The sequence below is a fragment of the Symphodus melops genome (assembly GCF_947650265.1).
Source record: "Symphodus melops genome assembly, chromosome: 22".
Lineage (NCBI taxonomy): Eukaryota > Metazoa > Chordata > Actinopteri > Labriformes > Labridae > Symphodus > Symphodus melops.
Genome location: NC_136712.1, coordinates 1,684,549 through 1,707,048, shown reverse-complemented (window position 1 = coordinate 1,707,048; position 22,500 = coordinate 1,684,549). Strand labels below are relative to the sequence as shown.

At 48.2% G+C, this 22,500-nt stretch overlaps 1 protein-coding gene across 14 annotated transcripts in view; it reads left to right on the top strand.

The window, feature by feature from the left end:
• Positions 1-22,500, top strand: part of celf2 (cugbp, Elav-like family member 2) — a 178,421-nt gene that overhangs the window by 53,669 nt on the left and 102,252 nt on the right. The window contains exon 1 of one of the 14 annotated variants that reach the window (XM_079335703.1): positions 5,571-6,119. The exons of the other annotated variants lie outside the window; for them this stretch is intronic. Coding sequence (XP_079191829.1) covers positions 6,043-6,119 — 77 coding nt within the window. The 5' untranslated portion in view covers positions 5,571-6,042. Of the gene's footprint in view, positions 1-5,570; positions 6,120-22,500 lie in introns of those variants that run through there. 14 annotated transcript variants of the gene reach the window in all.

Genomic DNA, 22,500 nt, shown 5'->3' with positions numbered 1-22,500 from the left:
GAACAAAGGGAGATGATTTCAGACCTTTTCATCCCGTCGCCTGATAGAAGTCAGAGTTTTATCTTACACCAGGACTCCTCCTCATGAGATGGGGAGGGGAGGGGGGGGAGGGGGGAAGACACCTAACCCCAAAACGAAACCCGCGTGCGACCCGATACATCACACCGGCTACGTGGCGTGGGGGGGGGGGGGGGGGGGTTTACGAGTCGTGTCAGATTCTGTGCAAAAAACAGGTCAGTGAACATTTTGGAGGCTGCAGCCTCACAGGTGGAGCCGGGGCGCCGCGTTAACTGGAACACGCTGTCCTGACCCAGCGTCCTGCAAGGAGCGAGGGGAAAAAAAGAGAGAGAGAGAGAGAGAGAGAGGGAGGTGGGCGAACGAGGACCAATACAGGCATGAAAATGGAGGAGCGAGGGAAGAAAATATGTGGAATGAGATTTGAAGATTGAAGAGTGAGTGTGATGGAGAGAGTGTTCACTTCATCTTTATTTCTTTAAGGGTTTTTTTTTTTTTTTTTTCCCGCTCTGACGTTCTGCACTTGACAGAATAAGAAAGTAGCGATGAGACCAGATCATCCTTTCATTAGAGAAGTGATTCATCTGCAGACACACACAAACACACGTTTTAGAGTTGGAAAAAAAACACACACACAGATTCAAAATGTGTTTTTTCCGGAGTGTTTTCTTTTTGGGGGGGGGGGGGGGGGCTGTGAGGATGAACGGCAGCAGTCAGAGTCTGTCTGGTTTCGGGCTCCTCACATGTCCACTTAGGCTCAAACGCAGCTGCTTGCTTTTCTGAATTATTCATGAGCACCTTCATTAAATATTCACGTGTGAAAAGCCGGCGCCATCAGCTACCCACAATCCTCTCCTCTGGGTGTGATGCGAAGCAGGAAGCGGCGAGAGAGAGAGAGAGGGAGAGAGAGGCCTGAATGATGGTTCACAGACGACGCAGCGGCTGCTTAAAGATTCTTTAGTTTTAATTTGCTCCACCTATTTTGGGCGTCTTTGTCTCTCTCTTCCTCCTCCGCCCGCCCGCCCGGCCGGCCTCCCCTCTCCTTCCTTTCTAAGTGATCGATTTGTATTGTTCGGGCAGCTGAGCCCCCCCCCCCCACCCCCCCGAGCCCCGAGGTGAGAGAGATGAAGGTGCAGAGAAGACAGAAATAACTAGACGGAGGGAACAAGCAGAAGAAGGCAGAGGCAGACCTCGCCAGGAGCCAGATCTGGGAGAACACGGGGCCCAAGGGTGAAGAGACGGAGAGAGAGAGAGAGAGAGGAGAGGGTGTGGGGGAAAAAAAAGAGCACAACAACAACAACAACAGTGAGATAAGACGATACAACACAGTTTGAGGAGCGTTGACTCCATCTGACCGCTGACCCCGAGAGAACAGAAACTCCAAAACGCTCTTCTTCTACGTTTCTTATGGACGAGTCGAAGCAGCAATCATGAATCGTGGAGGTTTGTTGTGGCCCTCAAAAGACATTCATGAAATCAGTAAGGGAGAGAAAGTCAGTGATTCAGCATCGGATCAACATCTGTATCGCTTAAAGCAGACGTTACTGATTCATCAGCCGGGATGCGTCGTTCAGTGCAGAGAGTAGAGCATCACAGGTTGGACCTGAACCTGGACCACGCAGGTCCGTCCTCAGCTGGACGAGGCGTTCGAGGACTTCCTCAAAGGAACAGCCTCCGATGTGCCGCTGTGACGTCATCGATCCAGCCTTCAAACTTGGGACAAAGAAACGTAAATAATTCACGCAAAGCCGCTCGAAGGTCCGTCTCGGATTTAGTTTTACTGTCTCTGAGATTCAGATCAACAGAAACGTGTCTGGACGTGTTTATTTCATGAAACGCATCTCGACGTTTTCCACTTTTACTTTTACGAGTGCTTAAATGATCAGAGCTCGACGGACTTCAGCCAATCAACAGTCCTGATTTAACCGATGAATCCATTCATCAGCCTGTCGTCGATGAAGCGTCTCCCGTCCTCTGATTTCTCTCCTATATTTTAATCCTCGGAAATTAGAAATCTCTGGCATTTAGACAATTTTGTTGCACACATCGTTTGACTTCCGAGGGGGGAAAAAAGTCCCGTTTCATAATAGTTCATAAAAAAAAAAGAAACGATATTTGATTTAACAAAACTTTCTAAAGAGCCCGAGCTGCAGATGTGCCGTCCAGCCTGAGTGTCTTGTCCTTGGGGCTCGGCTTCAAAAAAAAAAGATGTTCGCTGGAAGGAACATTGTGCTCGCTCTTTCACTCTCCTTCTCGTTCCACATAAATATTCTTGTTTCCGCGGTCATGAATGAAGCCATTCAGCGGAGGTCATCGGTCCAGGAATGGAACGTTAATATAGATGCATTGAGTGCTCATTGTCCTCGGTCAGGGCCGGAGATGCACCGTCTGTACTCAATGAGCAGCGCGTGCTGTTTATGGAACATGAGCAGGAAGTAAAGATCATCGCGTCCGCCCCCTTCAGGCGCCTTCATAAAGAGCCGTCGTCCTGAATCCTCTTAAACGTGCCGTTGTTCCGGCTGATGCACGACTGACGCTAATAGAGTGTTTACTATTCTCGCTGCGTGACCTGCTTTTTCCTCGACAGGAAGTTGTTGTTTTTTTTCGCTGTCTTTACACAAACATGCAAATACCACATTAAACGGCTGCAACACAAATTGCATATTTAATCACGGCAACTCGTGTCCCCCCCCCCTCCCCCCGCCCCCGCCGCCGTGCAGCGAGCTGTGGGATTCAAATTACTACACCCCAAAATGTGGCGTGTTGATGTTCTCTTAATGCCTGGGTGCGTTTGGTTCTGCAAACAGGAAGGATCTGTGCAGGGTTTGATTGCATCACCGTTTGGCAGACGTACATGAGAACATGCGCTGCATCGGATCGGACGCATAAACAGGCACAGCGGCTGCACACGGTGGGACAGGTGGTTCTTATAGCCGCTGGCAAACACATGCAGCAGGAGGATCCAGCTATACGTCTCATGTCTCCTGGGTGCTAATCATCTCAAGAGCAGTTGTTCCCTGATTGGTTGCTGATGAATATGAAGATGTGATACGTCAACGGGCCCGCCTCGTGTTTGCATGCTGAAATTGGACATGTGCAGGTGACGTGCAACATCGGACCATCAATCAGTCGTGTGTCGTGAAGGATCCGTTCAGTTAATAGAGTGACATTACAAGATACTGATGTTTTGTTGCTTTCTTTGCTCAGTGACTATTCCTCCAGTCAAAAGTGGTTTCCGTAGGAGGTGAGGATTATCTGAAGCAACAGGGAAAGTGTTTGTGGAAAGCCGCAGTCGGAATTGTTTAAAGGTAAAAAAAAAAAATTTAAATAAATTGCACAACGGAGAGAATTTCATCACCTCTATTGTGTTTGGGTGGAAGGCAGAAAACCTCCAAGACTGATTTCTCGACAGCAACATTTATAAATAACCCCCCCCCCCCCCCCCCCCTTGATTCCACAGGAGTGAATGTGATGATATGTGTGAACAGAATTTTAACATGCAGCGTGCAACGCTCGAGAAGAGAGAGAGAAACATCTGATGTGCTATTTTAGAGCCGGAGCACAGTTTAGGTAAAACAAGGTGGCGTGGGAATAGAAGTCAAATTATCCTGATGTCTTCTTTTATTGTCACCTCGTGCGACGTCGCCGTCAGCTCGGCGGCGTGCTGGATTCTGGTGATGAGCGGCGTCTGAAACAAGCGCGCCGTAATCATCAAATCAGGCTGGAAAATGAGAGTGTGTGGATGCGAGCGCAGGCGCTTTGTGATGCAGCGGGCGGTTAAATAACGTCGCCCGTGCAAGCCGCCTGTTCTGTATGCAAAGGGTCGAGTGCGTCGCCGCTCCTGGGACGCTGCCCCCCCCCCCCCCACACACACACACACACCCTCCCCCAAAGGCTCTGATGTGAGATCAGCCTTTCCCATCTAGACTCTGACCTCGGTCCACGCAAGTAAACATGCAAGCTGACCCGGGAGCAGAGCCGTGGGCCAAGTCCCGCCCACGCCGCACACTTCACCCTGCTGTATGTGCGCATACACTGAGAAGCACGTTTTTTTTTTTCCTTCTTCTCCCATTGACCCAGATACTCATATTCTTCCCCGAGAGAGCCGCCTCTCTCAGTCTAAGAGAGGCTCATTATTTTACTGGAGTGCCTCCCCCTGTTTTCTCCACTGTAGGGGAGGGAGGAGGGGGGGAAGTGGGGCAACCTGGTAGGAGTGCTGCACAGGGGTGCATTCGAGCGCTCTCTGGTTCCACGGGGAGGCATCCTGGATCCACACAATTACCGCCGCGTAAAAATAAAGTCAGCAAATTTGCAGCAAATTACGGGCGGGTTCATTATTTCCACACTTTATCCCCGCGCGTAATCGCCCCTCGCCAAATTTGGCCGACTCATTCGGTTGTAAATCATCAAACTGGCCCGCGTGCTTTTATTAAGTCGCCACGCTCTCTACCTAATAGTCCGCACTTCTTCTTCTTCTTCTTCTTACGCTGTGAATCAGCGTATGCTCACACCTTAACACCAGGGAGGTGTGTGTGTGTGTGTGTGTGTGTGTGTGTGTGTGTGTGTGTGTGTGTGTGTGTGTGTGTGTGTGTGTGTGTGTGTGTGTGTGTGTGTGTGTGTGTGTGTGTGTGTGTGTGTGTGTGTGTGTGTGTGTGTGTGTGTGTGTGTGTGTGTGTGTGTGTGTGTGTGTGTGTGTGTGTGTGTGTGTGTGTGTGTGTGTGGGCTTCACAGGATAATAAAGAGGATTTACGAAGGTGCGTTTCAGTGCAGGTGCGTGAGTCGAAGGTTCGTCGGGCGCCAAGCGGTTGCACGGTGGTGTCTTATGTGTGTGTGAGACGCACTCTTCTCGTGATGTGGCTTCAAGTCTGTTAGCAGTGATTTAAGAGTCAGCGTTGAGTCCAGCGCCATCAACTTCCTTAAAGGGACGGTTGAAGTACAAGGTAGTTGTTAATGAACCCCAAGTATATTAGCCATCGGAGACAAGTAACTGCTTGGGGGCCCAAGACCAGCAGGGGGCCCCCCTCCCAACGACTGACAAACTTTGAACCACAGCATTTCCTTTAAAAAATGTGCAAATAGGAAACCTCCCCTAATGGGGCCCCATCTGACAGCACCCACTCTCAAGGCCCTGATAAGTGTCGCGTGCATTATGTCTGTGAAAATGCCGGTCTGAGGGGCCCCCCGATGAATGTTCGCCCCAGGGGCCCCAACAGACCCTAGAAGCGCCCCTGGTCGGAGATGTGGGTCTGCTCAGGCTATACAGTCTATCAAATGCGAATGTGTTGGCTAATTTTAAAGACAAACTACAGCAGCAGGTACTGAAACAAGACAAGACAGCATCGGTGTTTATGAATGAAATCTTTCAGATTTGGTTGATTTCCCACGCCTGGCTGTGTGATGAAACACGGATGTTTGCTGATTGATTGAAACACCTATAGTTTGTTAAATGCAGTGAATGAGGAGGAATAATGAGCATCATGTGTTCTGAGACATCTGAGTCAGAGTAATGAAGCCTCCTTCTGCTTTCAATAACACGGAGCTTGTTGGATTGAAGACATTTCGTGCCTTTAATTATGACTGATGGTTTTGGAGAGGCGCGTGGAGACCTAATGGTTAAAGATCAGCTGCAGCGTTATGCGCCACGCCTCCCCGGCTCGGCACCTGGCTCTCCAGCAGTCTGCCAGTCGCGCTGTTGCAGAGCGGATTTCCAGACAGGACCGGAGGAAGACAAACCGGGGAGGAAAAGCAGCGAATGGGGGAGCTGAGGAAGAGGAGAATGTGACAACTGCTGGATGCGGGACTGAGTGTGTGCGGCTGGGCTACACACTGCCTTTTGGGGAGGCCTCGTTCTCTCTCTTGCACCTGTCCCTCTCCGTCTCCGCGGCCAGGCGCAGTTTGGGCGAGAGCGACGCTCCTTTATTTATCAGGCGGCGGAGGCGCACACACACTCACACTCAAACGCACACACACACACACACGGCACTGTAGGCACACATACACGGAGCCTACACAGGGCAGGCTGGCAACATGACTTCATCCTACAATCTGGATTTTCTGCCCGATATGATGGTGGAAAGCCGCCTGCTTGTTCCCGGAGACAGAATGTGAGTTTTTCTTTTCATCCTTCTCTTTTTACGCGTGTGATTTCTGCTCCCTGCTGTCCTGAAAAAGCGGCTGTCCGATGTGGAAATGTTTCTCCGCTGCTGGATATGTGACTGGAATCGGGGTCAGAATGAACGCCACAGCCGGCGTGACTGCATGTGTGTGTCTTTTGTGTGACTTGTTGGCTTGTTGTTATTAATATCCGTCGATAAATTGCGCGCGGATCGCAGGAGCGCCCGGAGCTGTTATCAGCTATAGACAGGATGGTGATGAATGATCGCCATTATGGGGAATTAATGCCACCGCGGCGCATAAACCTTGTCTTCATGAAGCTGTTAGAATGTGCTGCATGTCGTCAAATTGTTGTAACCCAGTCAGAGCGTTCAGAGCATCGCTTCTTTTCTTTTCTTTTTTTTGCTCGAGCTGCGCGGATGAAGAGGGAAAAGGGGAAGTTGCTTGGATTTGCGGCAGCCGCCCTTTGCTCCGTCTCCGGGTCTCGCGGGGCTGGCTGCAGGAGACGGTTGATTCGGGACTGTGCAGCCCGGCTGATGGGGGGGGGGGGGGGGGGGGGGGGGGAGCGCACCATGCGGAGACACACAGAGACACACAGAGGCGATCTCCAACAAAAAGAAAAAGCGCAGGAGTGAGTGAGTGAGCTCCAGTCACAAGAGACTCGTTTAACTCGAGAATCCGGAGAGAAGAAGCCAACACAGAGGCTTCTTTTTTGAGTGCATTCAGGAATGCATGCATGACTTGCTATCCCGTGTGTTCCAATTGCATTTGCTGTAATTCAGTTAAACTCCGGAATTTCTCCAGTAGGGACAAAGGGAGGTTTTCATCGCGACATCATGGTCATGCGTTCCCCCCCCCCCCCCCCCCCCCCCCCCTCCTCCTCCACAGTGCATGTCCCACTTATGTCCCCTCAGCTCACAGCACCGAGTTGTTGATGGATCCTGTTGCCTTTTTTTCCTTCTTGCTCATCCGTCGCTTTCACTGTGCTGTACTTCTTCTTCCATCTCCTGGTGAAGGTCTGGTGTTTTCAGGTCTACAGCGAGTGTTTGAATGCTGATGTTGGAGAAGAGAAGAAATGTACATGTAGGTAGCAGATCCAAGTTGAGTCATCGTGGCAGGACGAGCAAGTGTACAGCTCGCCAAAAAACCTTGAGGACAATTTTCGAGCCAAGTTGAATCTGATACGTCGGATAGACTCCCCATCCAACATTTCAAACTTCCCAGCAGAATGATGGCAGACCGTCCTCCTGGTGGACGGCCCAGGTTCAATTCCAACCTGTGGCTTATTTTTTTATTTTTTTTGTCTGAGCACGACAAACCCTTCCAGCGGTTTTTAAAATCACGTCTTGATTGTAACATGTGCCGTATACAGTGCCGGAGCGTCACTTTATCACACTCAGTGCAGAGAGGTCAGGATGTGTTTAAACATCAGGCCTATCATGACATCATAAACTGGGGGACCACCGCTCGGTCCCAGCAGGTCCTGCAGCCTGCACGGGTCCCTGAATCCCTCAAACAGCGGGCCCTTTACCCCACAGAGACTCCACCATGCGGTCCAGTCTGCTCCCCTGATGCAATAGAGACGAGACAGCCTTCTTATTAATCAGTGTCATCTGCCCTGACGGCGTGGGCCTCGCGTACGAACGGCGCTGGGGGGGTGGGGGGTGAGTTTGGACAAGATGAAACCACCCCCCCTCCTCCCTCCCCCTCCCTCTGATGTCTCTTAAAACAGCATTTGCGGGTATATCACCCTCAGAGTGGAGGATTTATGAATAATGTGAGTCGCCGGCATAAAACGGTGCCCTCTTAGCCCGCCGCTGAGGAGGCGGACAGATGACGCTTAAGGAGATGACACTTTATATTTACAGGAACACGCCTCTGGAGCCGGGTTATTTAGCTCCAAAGAGGTTTCTCCCTCGTAGGGATTTGTGTCACAGCGTTTAATGCCACAGTGGTCAAACATGTTATTCAAAGCAGCCCCTTAAACAAACACTGACACTGACGGGGACCTGCTTCCAAAAAGTTGAGGGAAGTTCGAGCGATCCGATCCTGCACACGTGCAAACAGTGATATCATCTGCAAACAGCTTAACGCCATCATCATAGCGTCGGGTGCCGATCTGCCTGCGGGCGTCACGAGACGTTCAGGATCTTTTCTGGAGGGATCACGGATGTTGTGATGCTTTCCTCGCGTTGATTATTTGGAGCTTGATTGTTGCAAATGAAGAGTTCATGTGTTCGGGAGTCTGATCCCGTTGCATGAAAACAAACCTGACATTGTGCAAAAAGCACCAAATGGACATCAACGGCGCAGAACATTGAGGAAAAGGTCGGCCAAATATAATAACATTTAGTTTTGTTTTTTCGCTGCAGTGAATCCATTTTCGTCAGGGTCAAACGGCGTCCGTTTCATTCAGAATCAAATCTCTCAATGATCAATCGAATCACTACCTTGCATATCACTGCGTACCTTTTTTTTTTGGTTTCTTTTATTCCAGTATTTCTTTTTTCCAGGCCCTGCTGCTTCCCCCCACATGGACTCTGACAGCCTCTGACAACATCAGGCTTGACAAACATTAGCCGAGATCACACGAGAACTAAGTGGAACTAACAGCCTAATCTGCCTCTGTGCTGTCATGTCAGGCCTGGAAAGATGGGGGGGAAAAAAACACGGAGGTTAAGGGAGAGAATCAGGAAAAATGGAGCAGGACCTTTTCACTTTCCACACACACACACACACACACACTGTGAAAGCTGAAGCTGAGAGTCGGGTCTCTGTCTGGGAAATATGTGACCCTGTAACCTTCCTCGGCTGTGTGTTGAATCCCCTTCTGGGTTCAAACCGGAATTCGGTTCTGTCGGGTCAGTCGCACTTCCAGGCTGCAGGACGGCCAGTGTTTAGCCACGCTTGCATGAAAAAGCTGAAATGTGAGTAAACAAGACGACGAGGTTCAGACAGGCGTCGAGTGTTTGCACGACAACTCACCAAAGATAAAGACCAACCAACCCCACCCACTCATCCCTCCACTTCCTGACCCCCTTCCCCAAAGCCTGAAAGGACACAAATCATGGAGCCAACAGCTGAAAGGGTCCCGTGACACACACACACACACACACACGTGTACAAGCATGTCAGGGTGTGTGTGTTCGTACGAAGGGGGTGGGATGGACAGACTGCGAGCGTTAAAGGGGAATAGAACCACTCAGCCAAAAACAGCAATTTTTACCAGGCATGAAAAACACATGACGACTGGTCTACAGCTGCTGTGATTGGTCAGTTTGCGTGACTTGTTTCCGTGCATCACAATCACTCTCAGAGATCTCGGATTTAAACTCACTTCTTTGTTGTTTTGTCTAAAAATTTAAAAACTAACTACGACTATTTGAGCTTTTCTATTTGAACTTCTGACACATCGTTTAATCAAATGCATCCAAAAAGCTTCAATGAAAACCCATTAAAATGATTTATAATTGGAAACATTGCTCTGTGAATGAGCCGACTTTGATTAAATGTCACTCCAGCAGAAAATGCAATCAGGTGATCTGGCTAAATGAGGCGGTTCCTGATGTGCTCCAGCTAAACAAATGGTCAGACTGGTGGTTCACTGTAAGTCTGTAAAGAACACGTCATTACAGGAAATGGGCGTCGGCTAAAGTTGGGCTCACGCCACAAGGTCACCAAACACCGAGTCCCCATTTCTAACCTGAGCAAAGTCCAGGTTTGTTCAATGTTTCCAAAGATTGTCTCTCCAGATGTTCCTGTGGTGTGAAGTATGTGAACGCTCAACCAGTTCGGGACGCCAGTGGCCTAGTGGTTAGGTTGTCGGCCCCGTGTACGGAGGCTGCAGTCGTCAAAGTGGGCAGCTCGGGTTTGAATCCGACTTGTGGCTGATGTCATTCCCTGCTCTCTCGTATCCACTTCCTGTCTCTCTAATGAAGACATTTTAAATCCCAGGAAAGGGTCGGAGGTCGGAGGTCAGATTTGAGTGTACGGGAGGATTGGATGGCCCAAAGATTCCAGTGACGCTGTTTCACCGTGTCAATAAATGTGATGAATAGTAAACTGTGAGTTCAGCGACTCGATGAGAAGGATTACCAAACGTGCTCGATCAAACTCCAAACACATTATATTCAATCTCCAATTAACAGTCGCTCTCTGGGGCCTGAAAAGCAGCTTTTTTTTTTTTATGTGTCGTGGTTCGACTAAATCAGCCCCAAAACCACAACAATCGCATTAAAAAAAAACTTTAAAAAAACATGGATGCCCGCAGGTGTTAATTTCCCCTGTTTGAGGCTCCAAAGGCAGATTGTAGTCCAAGGACAACAGGTTGTGCTGCTGCTAAACACTCACACTTCCTTTGGTAGAAATAAAATCCTCCTTTTTTATTTATTTATTTATTTATTTTTGAACAACAGCGTAAAATTATACATCTTCACGTCCCCCCCCCCTCAACCGACTGAAAGAAACCTGTAAAACTTCAGCGAGCGACGTGACACAGATGAGTTTGGGACGAGAGCGTCTTATCGATAACACCGGAGGTAAGAGGACACTTCACGAGCTAATTTATGGCGCGTTTGTCAAACTGGCACATCCGCCGTGTTCTCCAGGATGTGCAAGGAACAGACGAGGTGAGAGACGGGGAGGAGGAGGAGCGGGGTGGAAACGAAGATGGGCAGACTGGGAGAGAAGGAAAAAGGTGTGAAGAGAGGGAGAGAGGGAGGACCGACACGCCGGTGCGATTTGAATTGTGTTTTAACTGACGAGGGAGATTAACACAAACGAGATGGAGTCGATCCGTCTCTGGAGCGACGGAGACATGAAGTCGTCCTTTATGACATTAACGGAGACATGAAGTCGTCCTTTATGACATTAACAGAGACATTAGGAAATAAACAGAAACGGGACGCTACGGCTGTTTTTGTTCATAATTAGGTTTTTAAAAAAAGGGACGGGGGAACTCGTACTGTATTTGTGATGTACGACGTGATGGAGTCGTCTTCACGCATCACCAGCTGCGACGTTGTTTTATGTCGCTTTCTCGCGACGTGTGTGTGTGTGTGTGTGTGTGTGTGTGTTTGTCATAATGATGAATGTCTTTGCTCTGCTGGGGCTCAGGAGCAGTTGTCTGTGGCTGACACTGCTGTGTGTAGGTGGTGATGTATCACAACCCAGTGTCTGAGGTCTCACTGTGTGTGTGTGTGTGTGTGTGTGTGTGTGTGTGTGTGTGAGCAGAGATGGATACACGATGGGGTCAACAAGTTCCTTAAAGTGTCATAATGTGTGGACACGGTTTGCACCCTCGGCATCTTAAAGTGCGTCGTGTTCGAGCCCGTTTTTATCACCTTACAAATCCTCCATTAAAAACAACAACAATTAAAATTCACAAAGTATCAACAATGAACCTGAACGTCTCAGGACTTGAAGGCACAGTCACAGAAGGCCTTCGTGTAAGGTCGTGCCGCTTGTCGAGAGGCGAGGCAGCTAGCTGCTCGGCCAGCAGGGGGCCCCCTAGTGGCTGACAAACGACAAACCACAACAGTCGCTAAAACTCTTGTTTCCTTGTTTATGTCCTTTTGATTACACTGCGCCAACGTGAGGAAGCTACAGGTGAGATATGTCACCTGTAGATTTCCATTACAAAAAAACGTTGAGGGTGCAATCGCTCAGAATATCTCAGAATCCATCCAGGAAAACAAATAATTAGCCAACATCCCTCATGCATGGCTTCTGCCTTGATTTTTTTCTTTAAGCTAGCTTTGATTTGGGCAAATTTATAACAACGTTGTAGATTTTAGCTGAAAGACGCAGTGAAGTCCCAGCGGACAGAAAAGTGCTGATTTGAGGGAACGCCACCATGACGGTTAGCTACGACCTAGCTACGTCTTTTATCCCGTTAGCTTCGTGTCTGAAGAGCATCTCGGGTCAATCTGCAGTGTTTTTCTTCTTGTATTCAGCTTCCCCCCCCGTTGGATGATTTCCACTCGGTAATGTTGCGTTCAAGGTCTGTAGAACACGCCGCCTTCGTACCGTTCGACTGATAAATTGATTAGACGCTCGGAGAACGGTTGGGTTAGCTTTAGCTTCTCTTCCACCTCCCTCGATTCTTCTTCCTTCAACTCCTCAGTCGGCCACATTTGTCTCCAGATCTTTGCTTATTCAAGTCAAGTATGCGTTCAGATGTGAATTGAGCTGTGTGATGGGAGACTTGTGTGTGTGTGTGTGTGTGTGTGTGTGTGTGTGTGTGTGTGTGTGTGTGTGTGATTGTGAGTAAAGGCTGTCTTTGTGCGTCTTCTGTTTTTCTGAGAGTATTTCATCACTTGGCCTTGAAACGAATGAGGCATGCACATGCTTTTAGTGCTGCGTACACACACTGCCACCCACATAAATAGGCAGAATACACAGCACGTGACACACACACACACACACACACACACACACACACACACACACACAGTCTCTGCGTTGTTCACATCGTGTCCCTGGGCTGTAGTGACGGGCAGAAAAATAACAGAATCCTCAGAGAACACAACAATGATCTCTCTTCCTCTCTTGGTTTATCTTGATTTCTCCTCAGCACCTCCTCCTCCTCCTCCTCCTCCTTCTTCTCCTCCTCCTCCTCCTCTCAGTCTTCCTCATTTCTTCCTCTTATCCTCAATAGTCAACCATTGCATTCGTACCGTGCAGCAGCATTTACTCTGCCTTGCCAGAGGGAGAGCTTACCTCATGCATGTCTCAGTAGATTTTTTCTACCCCTTCTCCCTCGCCCCCCCCCTCCCCCTCCCTCCCTCGCCCTCCTCCTCTCTCGCTTCATCCCTCTTTTGGCCTGTATCTTCCTCGCTTTCTCTCCACACTCCCACTCGCTCCCCTCTCCCCTCCGTTCAAGCGTGCTAAACGCTTTACCTCTGTCAACTCTCGAGTCTGAGAGGAGCTCATTATTGTGGCGAAGGAGAGGAATTTGGATTAGGAGGCAACATTCGTGGACTGAGGCTCTTGTTGAACTAAAAGAGCCATCAGAATTACAGAGAGGGGTAGATTTACCTGCCTCACTTGGCGGTATTATTCACGACTCACTGGGGCGGAGGGTTTAACTGTGATCTTTGAATTATTACTTCTTGGAAATGTGCTGTGGAAAAGCGAGAATCATCGCCATAAATAAAGAACAGATGGACAATTAATGATCAAACTAAAGTGGATTCTCCTGTCGGGCTTTTTGAGAAGCCGATCGGAGTCTCTGGACGCCTTTATGGCAAAGATTAGATGCTTGTTAGTCTCTTAACCTGGAAGATGTCCAGGTAGCCCCGAGGTGCTCCTGCTGCTTGTGTATGAATGGGATTGTGAAGGTTGGGATCTCATACGATACGTTTCCCGCTTTTTAGACGGAGGGGAAAGAAGGTCGTGAAAGTTAGAAGATATGACATCACATGTTAGTGGCATGGACGAGGTGTGCTTCCTACATGCTGTCCTTCCCCTGCACATGTGACTCCTCTCCTTTTTAGAGTCTCTCTGATGTTTAAGTGGTGCGTTTGTCTGGTTGAAAGGCTGCGAGCTGCTTTTTTTACAAGATTTCCTGGAAAATTCTCATTCCCGGTTTTTCGTCAGCGCTCATCACGACTGGCCATCAAACCTCCTTCATGTCTAGGTGGGTCACACACACACACACACACACGCGCGCGCACACACTGAGCGTGTTGCTGGTCAGGTTACACGGGTGTGACCGTTGGCCCACGTGAGACGAGGCCCGCTGACATTAGAAAGAAGCAGAACTTCAAGGCTGCGGTCACATGGTTGTCAAAGGCCAGTGAAAGGTCAGCACCACCTGCTATCAGGGTGCAGAGCAGCTCCTGCGGCACAAATCACACCCTGGTTTTTATTCCAGACACTTTCAGCTGCTGCTTTTTTTTTTCCTTTTTTTTCCCTGCAGACAAATCTGAAAGTCTCAGTTGTTGCATTTTGTTTTAGTCTCTGCTTCTAATTGGTTATTTATGGCGGCGAAACGCAAACAATGGGGCCTGGTTTCTGTCTGTTCACGCACGTGCCGACACTCTCACATGTCACCTCCTTTACTTATTCAAAAACAAATCATGAAAGGGAATCATTTCACTTCCTGTGCTCAACAGGATGCTTCCCATGAAAGACATTACCGGACATTGGAAATTGGAAATGTGGAGCAGAAAATACTCTTTAAAGAGGAAGCAGTGTTGTGTGTGCTGTCAGTGAGATTGAGGAATAACTGCATTTTTTTTTTTTTTTTTTGGATGAAATGCAATTTTTCTTTCACATAACTCAAAATGCTCGCAGGAGCACGAGGGAACGTAAATGAGCATGTGCACTGTTTGAAATGGAAACCTTCAGGTCGTTGGTCTTTCCTTTCGATAGTGTATCAGAGTTTTAATGGGGACAGAATATCCTTAGATGTTTCCCTTTATGTCGTTTAAACTGCTCGGCCTGCAAAATGTGACGAGTCGTGACGAGACCAGAATCTTGAACTTAGATACCAACAGAGTGCCGGTTGCCTGGTTAGAGGCTTTAAGTCCTGGGGTGCCCCGGGTTCAGATGCGACTTCTCTCCAGCATGTCATTCCTTACTCTCTCTCTCTCTCTCTCTCTCTCTCTCTCTCTCTCTCTCTCTCTCTCTCGCTCTCGCTCTCTCTACTTCGGATTATGACTCTATCGTCTGTCCTGTCTCTAAAACGAACAAGTCTTCAGGAGATGTTTTCCACTTGTTGGCAGAAGACGAGACTCTTTGGGGGTAAGACGTTGGAAAAAGGTTGCGATGTTTGGTGGGTTTGGGCACAAAGTAGTCAACATTAACCTCGTCTTGTTTGATCCATCCACCCATTGTCCCAACTGACATCCTGAACGGCCTTTATGGCTCCTCCCACTTCAAAATGAACGATGGACTTACCTGATGTTACTTCTGTAACCAGGCAGCTTTCGTGTTCTTCACCTACCCAAAGAGTTTTGGTGCATAAATCCATCTGTGTGTTCTGCACTGACGCATTAGTGATGCTGGCCTACATGAAAGGACATAAACAACCAATGGGTGTCCAGGTTGGAGGAATTGTTGCTGGATCCTGTTAAACTGGCTTTTTGTTGCCATTGAATGAGATCTTTCATCACTTTTTAAATTCTTAAATTGCATATATTGGTAATTGCTCCCATGCTCATATATGTAAATGCACTTAGCATTAAGAACAATTCTGATTCTGATCTCCAGCAATAAATACTATATTGTTATTTCAAGTAGAAATTTGCAATCAGACAGTACAATGGTGACTCACAACCTCCCATTAGCCGCCCTAAACCTTCTGGCTTGACTTTAATATGGAATCTAGCTAAGAATCAAACCTCCAGCCGAGCATGAGGGATACATCCGAGCGTCGTACCTTCACCTCAGGGTGCCGCCCTGCCTCATTGATAGAGCACAGGTTGTACTTGCTACCCATAAATCTCTCTGTCTTGTCTCTCCCATGCAGTCTTCATTTACATCTCCTCCATAGGTTTCTATACAGGGGGGCTGCAAAACATCGGTGTGAGCGCACACGGAGAGAAACACACGCAGCTGCAGAGCTGTCAGGTCTAACCTTGACTCGCACAGAGAGTGAATTGTAATGCAGAGAGGGAGGGCGGAGGGGCACAAACAGGATGTCAAAGAGCTGCTCGTCTCCGCCCGACCTGCCTCTTCCCTCCCTGTGGAGTCCGACTCGCACAATCTCTCTGTTACACGTCGGGTTTTTTTCCTCCATTCTCACTAGACCGCCATCGTTACCGTTGCTTTTCTTCTTCTTCTTCTTTTTTTTTTTTCCTCCCCCTTGCAGCAAACGCACCTCAAGAGCTTTGAAGACAAATACAGTTTTTTAGAGATTAGCCCTTCGGTCAATAATGCTAATACTGACACCACATGGATATATCCAAGGTGGTTCTTGTGCTGCATGCTAACACAGGAAGTTGGTTCTTTGTGGAAGGAACCAAACTTTGTTTTTTTTTTTTTTTTTTTTTTTTAACGACATATTAAAATACACAAGTTACATCACAAGAAACAGGTTGAAATTCATGTTCGACAATACCTTTAGAAATGTGACCATTTCACCAAACATTAGCTACGTTGCTAGCTAGCTAGCTAGAACAAAAAGGCTCTCGCTCTCTCATGTAGCCCTTACAGCGTCAGTTTTGCACCTCTGGAAAGTTAGTGAAGCTCTATAAAGGAACATCTTCTTGATGTATTTGTAAAGTCCAAAATGTTTTTAAAAAATCCAGTTTTATTGGGCTATAGTCGTGAAGCCACACGATTAGCCAAAACAGTCATATTTGGCGATGATGTGTGGCTTGGATAGGGTTTGGGGGGGGGGGGGGAAATGGCAGCTCCACTTTAAATAAGAACACATTTGCAGCCCTTGAAATTGAATGTGGGGACACAATTAGTGTCGATTTTTGTTTCAGTGACGAGAAGATTCAGTAAATCTTTACAGAGCGGAGGACTGAGTCTCTCCGTGTGCTCTGACTCACAGCTAAACTGTGCTAAACTCCCCGCCAGTGATAGATGTGTGTGTTCCAGATAGCGAGGTGATCGATGGGAGTATTGTTGGGAGGGGCGTTCAGAGTTGCTGTTATTGTGTTTCGGAAAGCTAAGGGGAGATGGTGTGTGTGTGTGTGTGTGTGTGTGTGTGTGTGTGTGTTCTTGACGGGTTTATTGAGAAGGGTGATCTAGTGCTCCGCCCCGGGACTCTTAGATTTAGTTAGAGAGGGCAGGACGAAGGAGAAAAGAAGGATGGAGTGAAAAAATGGCGAGGAGTTGTTGACGGTGAATGGATGACGGCGGAGGAGGCGTGAATCAGAGGGAGCGGCGGAGGAAATGGAGGCAGGAAGTGAGGACGGTGCAGAGGTGGGAATAAATGTGTAGGTTATCTGTTGATGTTTATCTTCTGTGTCCTGAGGGCTTGTGCAGTCATAACAGTGATCTAATCTGCACCTCTGGAGAGAGCACACACACACACACACACACACACTTGCTCCCGGGTGCCCATGCCACCAATCATCCATTTAAACCGTCATCTATCTGCCCTTCATCCAATCCATCCATTCAACCCACAGTCCCACTTTTTAATTTATCCTCCCTTTTATACCACAGAATTCCCTCCATCCTTCCACTCCTACATCCTGCTGAAATCCAATTGGCTTCATCTCCCTCCTCGCTCCTCTTCAATCCCCCCTGCCACCCCACCCACCCATTTACCGTCCCCCTGCCTAAGGCTCCAATGGACGTTTTAAAGGCAGAAACCGATGCCAAGTATTTCAAATTGAAGCTGCTGACTGATGATATTTTGTGCTGATATTCAATATCTGTAAATTGGCAATTTTCACGGTGGAAAAAAAAAAAATATCTATAAGGTAGGAGAGATTGTGCAGAGCCCTGCAGGTGATAGGATGGGGGTTTAGAGATGGGCGAGGAGTGTAAAAGGAGCCAAAGTTGGAGTGCAGAGCCCTGCAGGTGATAGGATGGGGGTTTAGAGATGGGCGAGGAGTGTAAAAGGAGCCAAAGTTGGACTTTTTTTTTTTTTTTTTTTAAGTCCAACACTTAGACGAGTATATCTACCAATGCATTTCACCCGAGGCCATCTTTTATCCTTCGCTGTGAGGTCGGTGTAAAGGTGCTCGTCTTTAATTCTGCTCTCGTTTCATGATATCTTCTGATTGAAGAGAGTGCAAAAAATAAAATGTGACTTTTAACCAGGCTGTCCGGTTACTGTAACAGAGACCAGATAGCTCAAACCAGAGGGAAGGAAAAGCAACGTATTCATCAGCTGCAGCTGTTTGTGCAGGTATTTTATTCATGAGCTCATCAAAATTCATCCTCTATAATCACATTAATTTCTCTGCCAGCTCTTGGTCCATGGAAGAGTTGCATAAAGGTTGAATACTTCCCGTCAAGCGATGAAGATAAAGAAGTTTCGGACGGGTCAATGTTTGACAATTTAGGCTTAAAAAAATTAATCCAATCAAAAAAATTGCTGCTGTGTTGTTTGTCGTGCATTTCAAGTTAACGCTCCTCGGGGGCCCGGTAGCGTAATGATTAGTGCTCCAAGCAGGCAGCTTGCCCTCTCTCTCTCTCTCTCTCTCGCTCGCCCTGATTTCAGACTATCCAAAAAACTGTCCTAAACTGTCATTTCAAAGCTTGTCGTCGGTGGACTGATATAATGTCCACTGAAGCCCCTCCCTCTGCTGTATGTGCAGCCACTTTAAGGGCCTGTATGGCGTTGCCTGTTCCCTATCGTGTAACATGCTGAGCTGGTATCATGTGAACATATGTATAGTATGTCCCCTATGTGCCAAGTGTGTGTGTGTGTCACACGACAGGTGATAGAGGGGGGACTGTAAAACAGTGTGTGTGTGGGTGTCGAGGTGCTGCTGTATGTAATGAGACCACCTCGCTGCCTGGGGATGTTGTGTAGGAGTGTGGGGCAGAGAGAGCATTAAAAAAAAAAAGTGTTTTTGTGATATTAACCGCTCTCCTCCATTTCATCCACCTCAGGGAGATTGTCGTGCATTTCCAATGTTTAGATGAGCAAACAGGCTGCTATAAAAGATCAGCAGAGCGTGCACAAAAAACCAACACTATCTCCTCCTCTTACCTGGTGTGAAAAGGAAAAGCAGGCTGAGCGTGCACACGTCATATGGACTCTTAATAGGCATCCTCTGAAGTGAAAGGAAGCTAACGTTATAAGTGGCTCGCTTTGCTCAGACTGTGTTGAGGTGTTGCAAATCACAAATTCACTGACATTGACGTGACTTCCATACTGCTCCTTCAATGCTAGTGCTACCCATGTAGCGCTAGCATTCATATGCCGGATTTGTTCTCTAAGCTAGGAGTGCAGTGCTAAATGCTAGCTCGCTGCCATCAGCTCGCTCTGTGTTGAAACAGAGCTAAGCTACAGCCTCACGTGCTTAACATCCAGCGCTTGTAAAATAGATCATTTATGGCCCAAACTCAACTCTGCAGCAGAAAAATAGGCCATTGTGGTCAACACTGTACACCCAAGGCTGCATGCTAACCTTGGCATGTGGACAGTTCTCCTGCAGGGGATAAAAGGAAAACAGCCATGACCTTTTTTTCAGCTGGAGCTCAGATTTATTCACTTCAAGAATTTTCCGCTCTAATCACCTTAAATTCAAACCTGGTCACACAAAAAAAACACCATTTCCAGAAGCGGAGTTGTAGATATTGAGATTCGTAGCACACAAGGCTATTATTTCTGTACATCGGGTTTTGTCTTTTAATTGGGTTGGAGATGTCAGGTTGAGTGTACAGTCTCTTGAGAGCCTGGTTGAATCGGCACAGGTGGGCATGTCAGTCGCGTCACACGCCGTAGTGTGTGACAGGAGGTCGGAGCACGGCGAGAAGGGCTCGAGGAAAAACCTGCATTGGCATCTCACTCCCTCCTAAAAAACCAGCCCCCCCTTTTTTTAAAAAAAACAAACAAACAAAACGGAACGATTCTCCTCCTTCAAACGCCGCCGCTTAGGGCACTGTAATTTGCCACTGAGAAGCCAAAACACGAGGTGTCTCTTGAGGCATTGATTCCTGTTTGGCCTGAGCCTTTTTTTTTTTTTTTTTTTTTAGAGGGAACAAGAGGATGAAAAAAAAAGAAAAGCAAGTAGGAGCTTTTGTTGTAGATGAAACACAAACATCTGGAACATTTTCGGGGGGCATTTTTCCCTCAGATAGATGTTGTAATGCTTGCGTGTGCACGGATGTGTCTGCTGAGCCTTCGCTGCGAGTGAAACTGCTCATCCGTGCGTGCATGTACACCCGACGGCGCTCTGTAATAACCCCGCCACGAGGCAAGTGGGGAGGGGGCGGGGGGGAGAAGAGGAAAACGGCCGCTCAACCTCGAGAGGAGGTGAGGGGAAGGATGCTGGGGCTAACGTGGCTTCGCTCCTCCGAGCTGCAGCTGATCAAACGGGCTTGATGGCTTTGGCAGACGGGAGGAAAGTGAAGGCACACCGCTGGAAAGACATTAACACAAGCACGCGGTGGGGGGGGGGGGCTTAAAGGAGCATCGTGGCAATCTCGACTGTTTGGCTCATTTCCCTCTGCATAGATCTTTTTTACAACGTCCCAGACCATTTCCCAACTCGGGATGTCTCGGCTTCCTGTGATCTCTCGGCGTGTTTGGATGTGAGCGCGATCAAGGCGCCCCTCTTAAGTCAGCCTAATTTGTATAATTGAAATCAGTCGTGTGATGTGCAGGTTCAAAGGTAGGGCAGATAGCGGCCGGCACCAAGATGTCACCCGACTGATACATAAAATTAGCACCTTAGCTGCTTTAGTTCAGCTCAAGAGGCGAAGGGGGGAAGAGGGGGGGGGAGGCTGTGAAGCTCGTCCACTTCAAATGTTTTATGCAGCCCTTCAAAAATAGATCACTACAAGCACTGGATGTTGGTTTTTTTGGCTGGAAATGGTTGTTTCCGATTTCAGATGCAGGTGGCGATGTGTCCTCTGAAGTCAATTCTCATGTTTCGTTGCCGAGGAAAGTTGTGTCACTCTCGGGACTTCAGAGGTATTTTAAGGTCACACTCGAGCCGGCTGTTTTATCCAGTCGCTCTGTTTTCTGTTTAGCACTGCGTTCTTCATGTCGATCCAACCTCAGCCAATCAGATTCTCCCTCTCAAACCTGCGGCCAGCCACTCCAGGAGAGCGTCCCAAAGATCTCGCACTCGTGGTTTAAACAACCCCACGACGAGAAGTGTTCAAACAGCGTGCAAGTTTCTGATTCAGAAATATACGATAGGTACAAAACGCCTAGATTGAGTGGAGCGGAGCGTCGGGATCGTACTGTAGAGAATCAGATTATAGATTATTATCGAGCGGCAGTTTTATTTTGTCTCTTGACATTTCTCGAGGTTGTTTTTTGGAGTTTTCTCACAACCACATCTTCAAAAAAAAAAAAAAAAAAAAGGAGTCTGAGTTTAGAACAACTAGTCTTATTTTTCCGTCTGCCAGACACAAAATGATTTCGACTCGACTCATCCTACGACCTGCTCCCAGTTATCAAAGCGGCCGCCTGATAAGAGAAGACGAACCCAACCCCGAGACGTCGATTCTGTTTTCTCAGAGTGTTGCTGCACTTTGATGGAGTCGTGTGTCAGCGACGTCGCCGATACGGAGCCAGAAACAAGTGAGCTCCATGTGGCTGAGGGGGCCGTCAGCGAGGAGGGTTCGATTCCCATCCTGGGCCACCGTAGCTGAAGTTTCACCTTCCATGTGATTTTAGTTAAATTCAATAAGATGCTTGATTTTCCAAGTCCATTTTCTATACGGCTTCTCCACATCAATCACCATCTGGACGACTTAAAAATGGTCACTCCAGGCCTGTTTGAAAAATGGCCTAGCCTTTGTTTGTACACTGTGTGTGTGTGTGTGTGTGTGTGTGTGTGTGTGTGTGTGTGTGTGTGTGTGTGTGTGTGTGTGTGTGTGTGTGTGTGTGTGTGTGTGTGTGTGTGTGTGTGTGTGTGTGTGTGTGTGTGTGTGTGTGTGTGTGTGTGTGTGTGTGTGTGCGGCCTCTGGGCACGTTGTGATGCCGTTTTGGACGCCTGCCCTCATTCTGATGTCCCTATCGACTCCCTGGCCTACATGTCCGAGTATAGGCCGGTTTTCCACAGCAGGTCGATACAGAGGCAGCGCTGAGGGGACAGCCCGAGGCTTACACACACACACACACACACACACACATGCTTGCACTCAAACACTTACAAGCATGGAAACACAATCGTATCCCCATGTTTCAAACGGTGCACATGTTCCTAGAAACACCAGCGGGGCAGACGAGGGATTAATGTGTGCGGGCGGGCGGGTGTGCTCCAGCGTGTTCTGACGGGATTTCCAGATTAGTGCGCTTTAATCCAGATGTGTGATACTGTCAGTTAAAAAAAAAAAAACTCAACTGCTGCATGTTATTTTTTTTTTATGTCCTGCCTGTGAAGCGATACTCTCTAGTTTCTGAGTGTAACGTAAGCAGAGAAGACGAGTCATCTCTGAGCCCATGACCGTGATGACATCACTATGACATCATGCTTTGAGCTGGTCCAGAACCAGAGAGGACTTAGCAACGTGATATCCCTCCCGGCGTGTGCAGAACTCGCCCACGGCGTGCGGCAGGAACGAGCTCCTTTTAGCTGCAGAATTATCGACACTCACGACCCGTTTCTTTAAATCTTGTGCTGCCCGGCTCGAGCTCAGAATCAAATCCAGACTGATGATGAGATTACAGACGCTTGTTCTTTCCCCCCTCTCTCTCTCTCTCTCTCTCTCTCCCTCTCTCTCTCTTCTGACTCCCCCATCCCTCCCCCTTTCCTCTCTCTCCTCACCCTAACA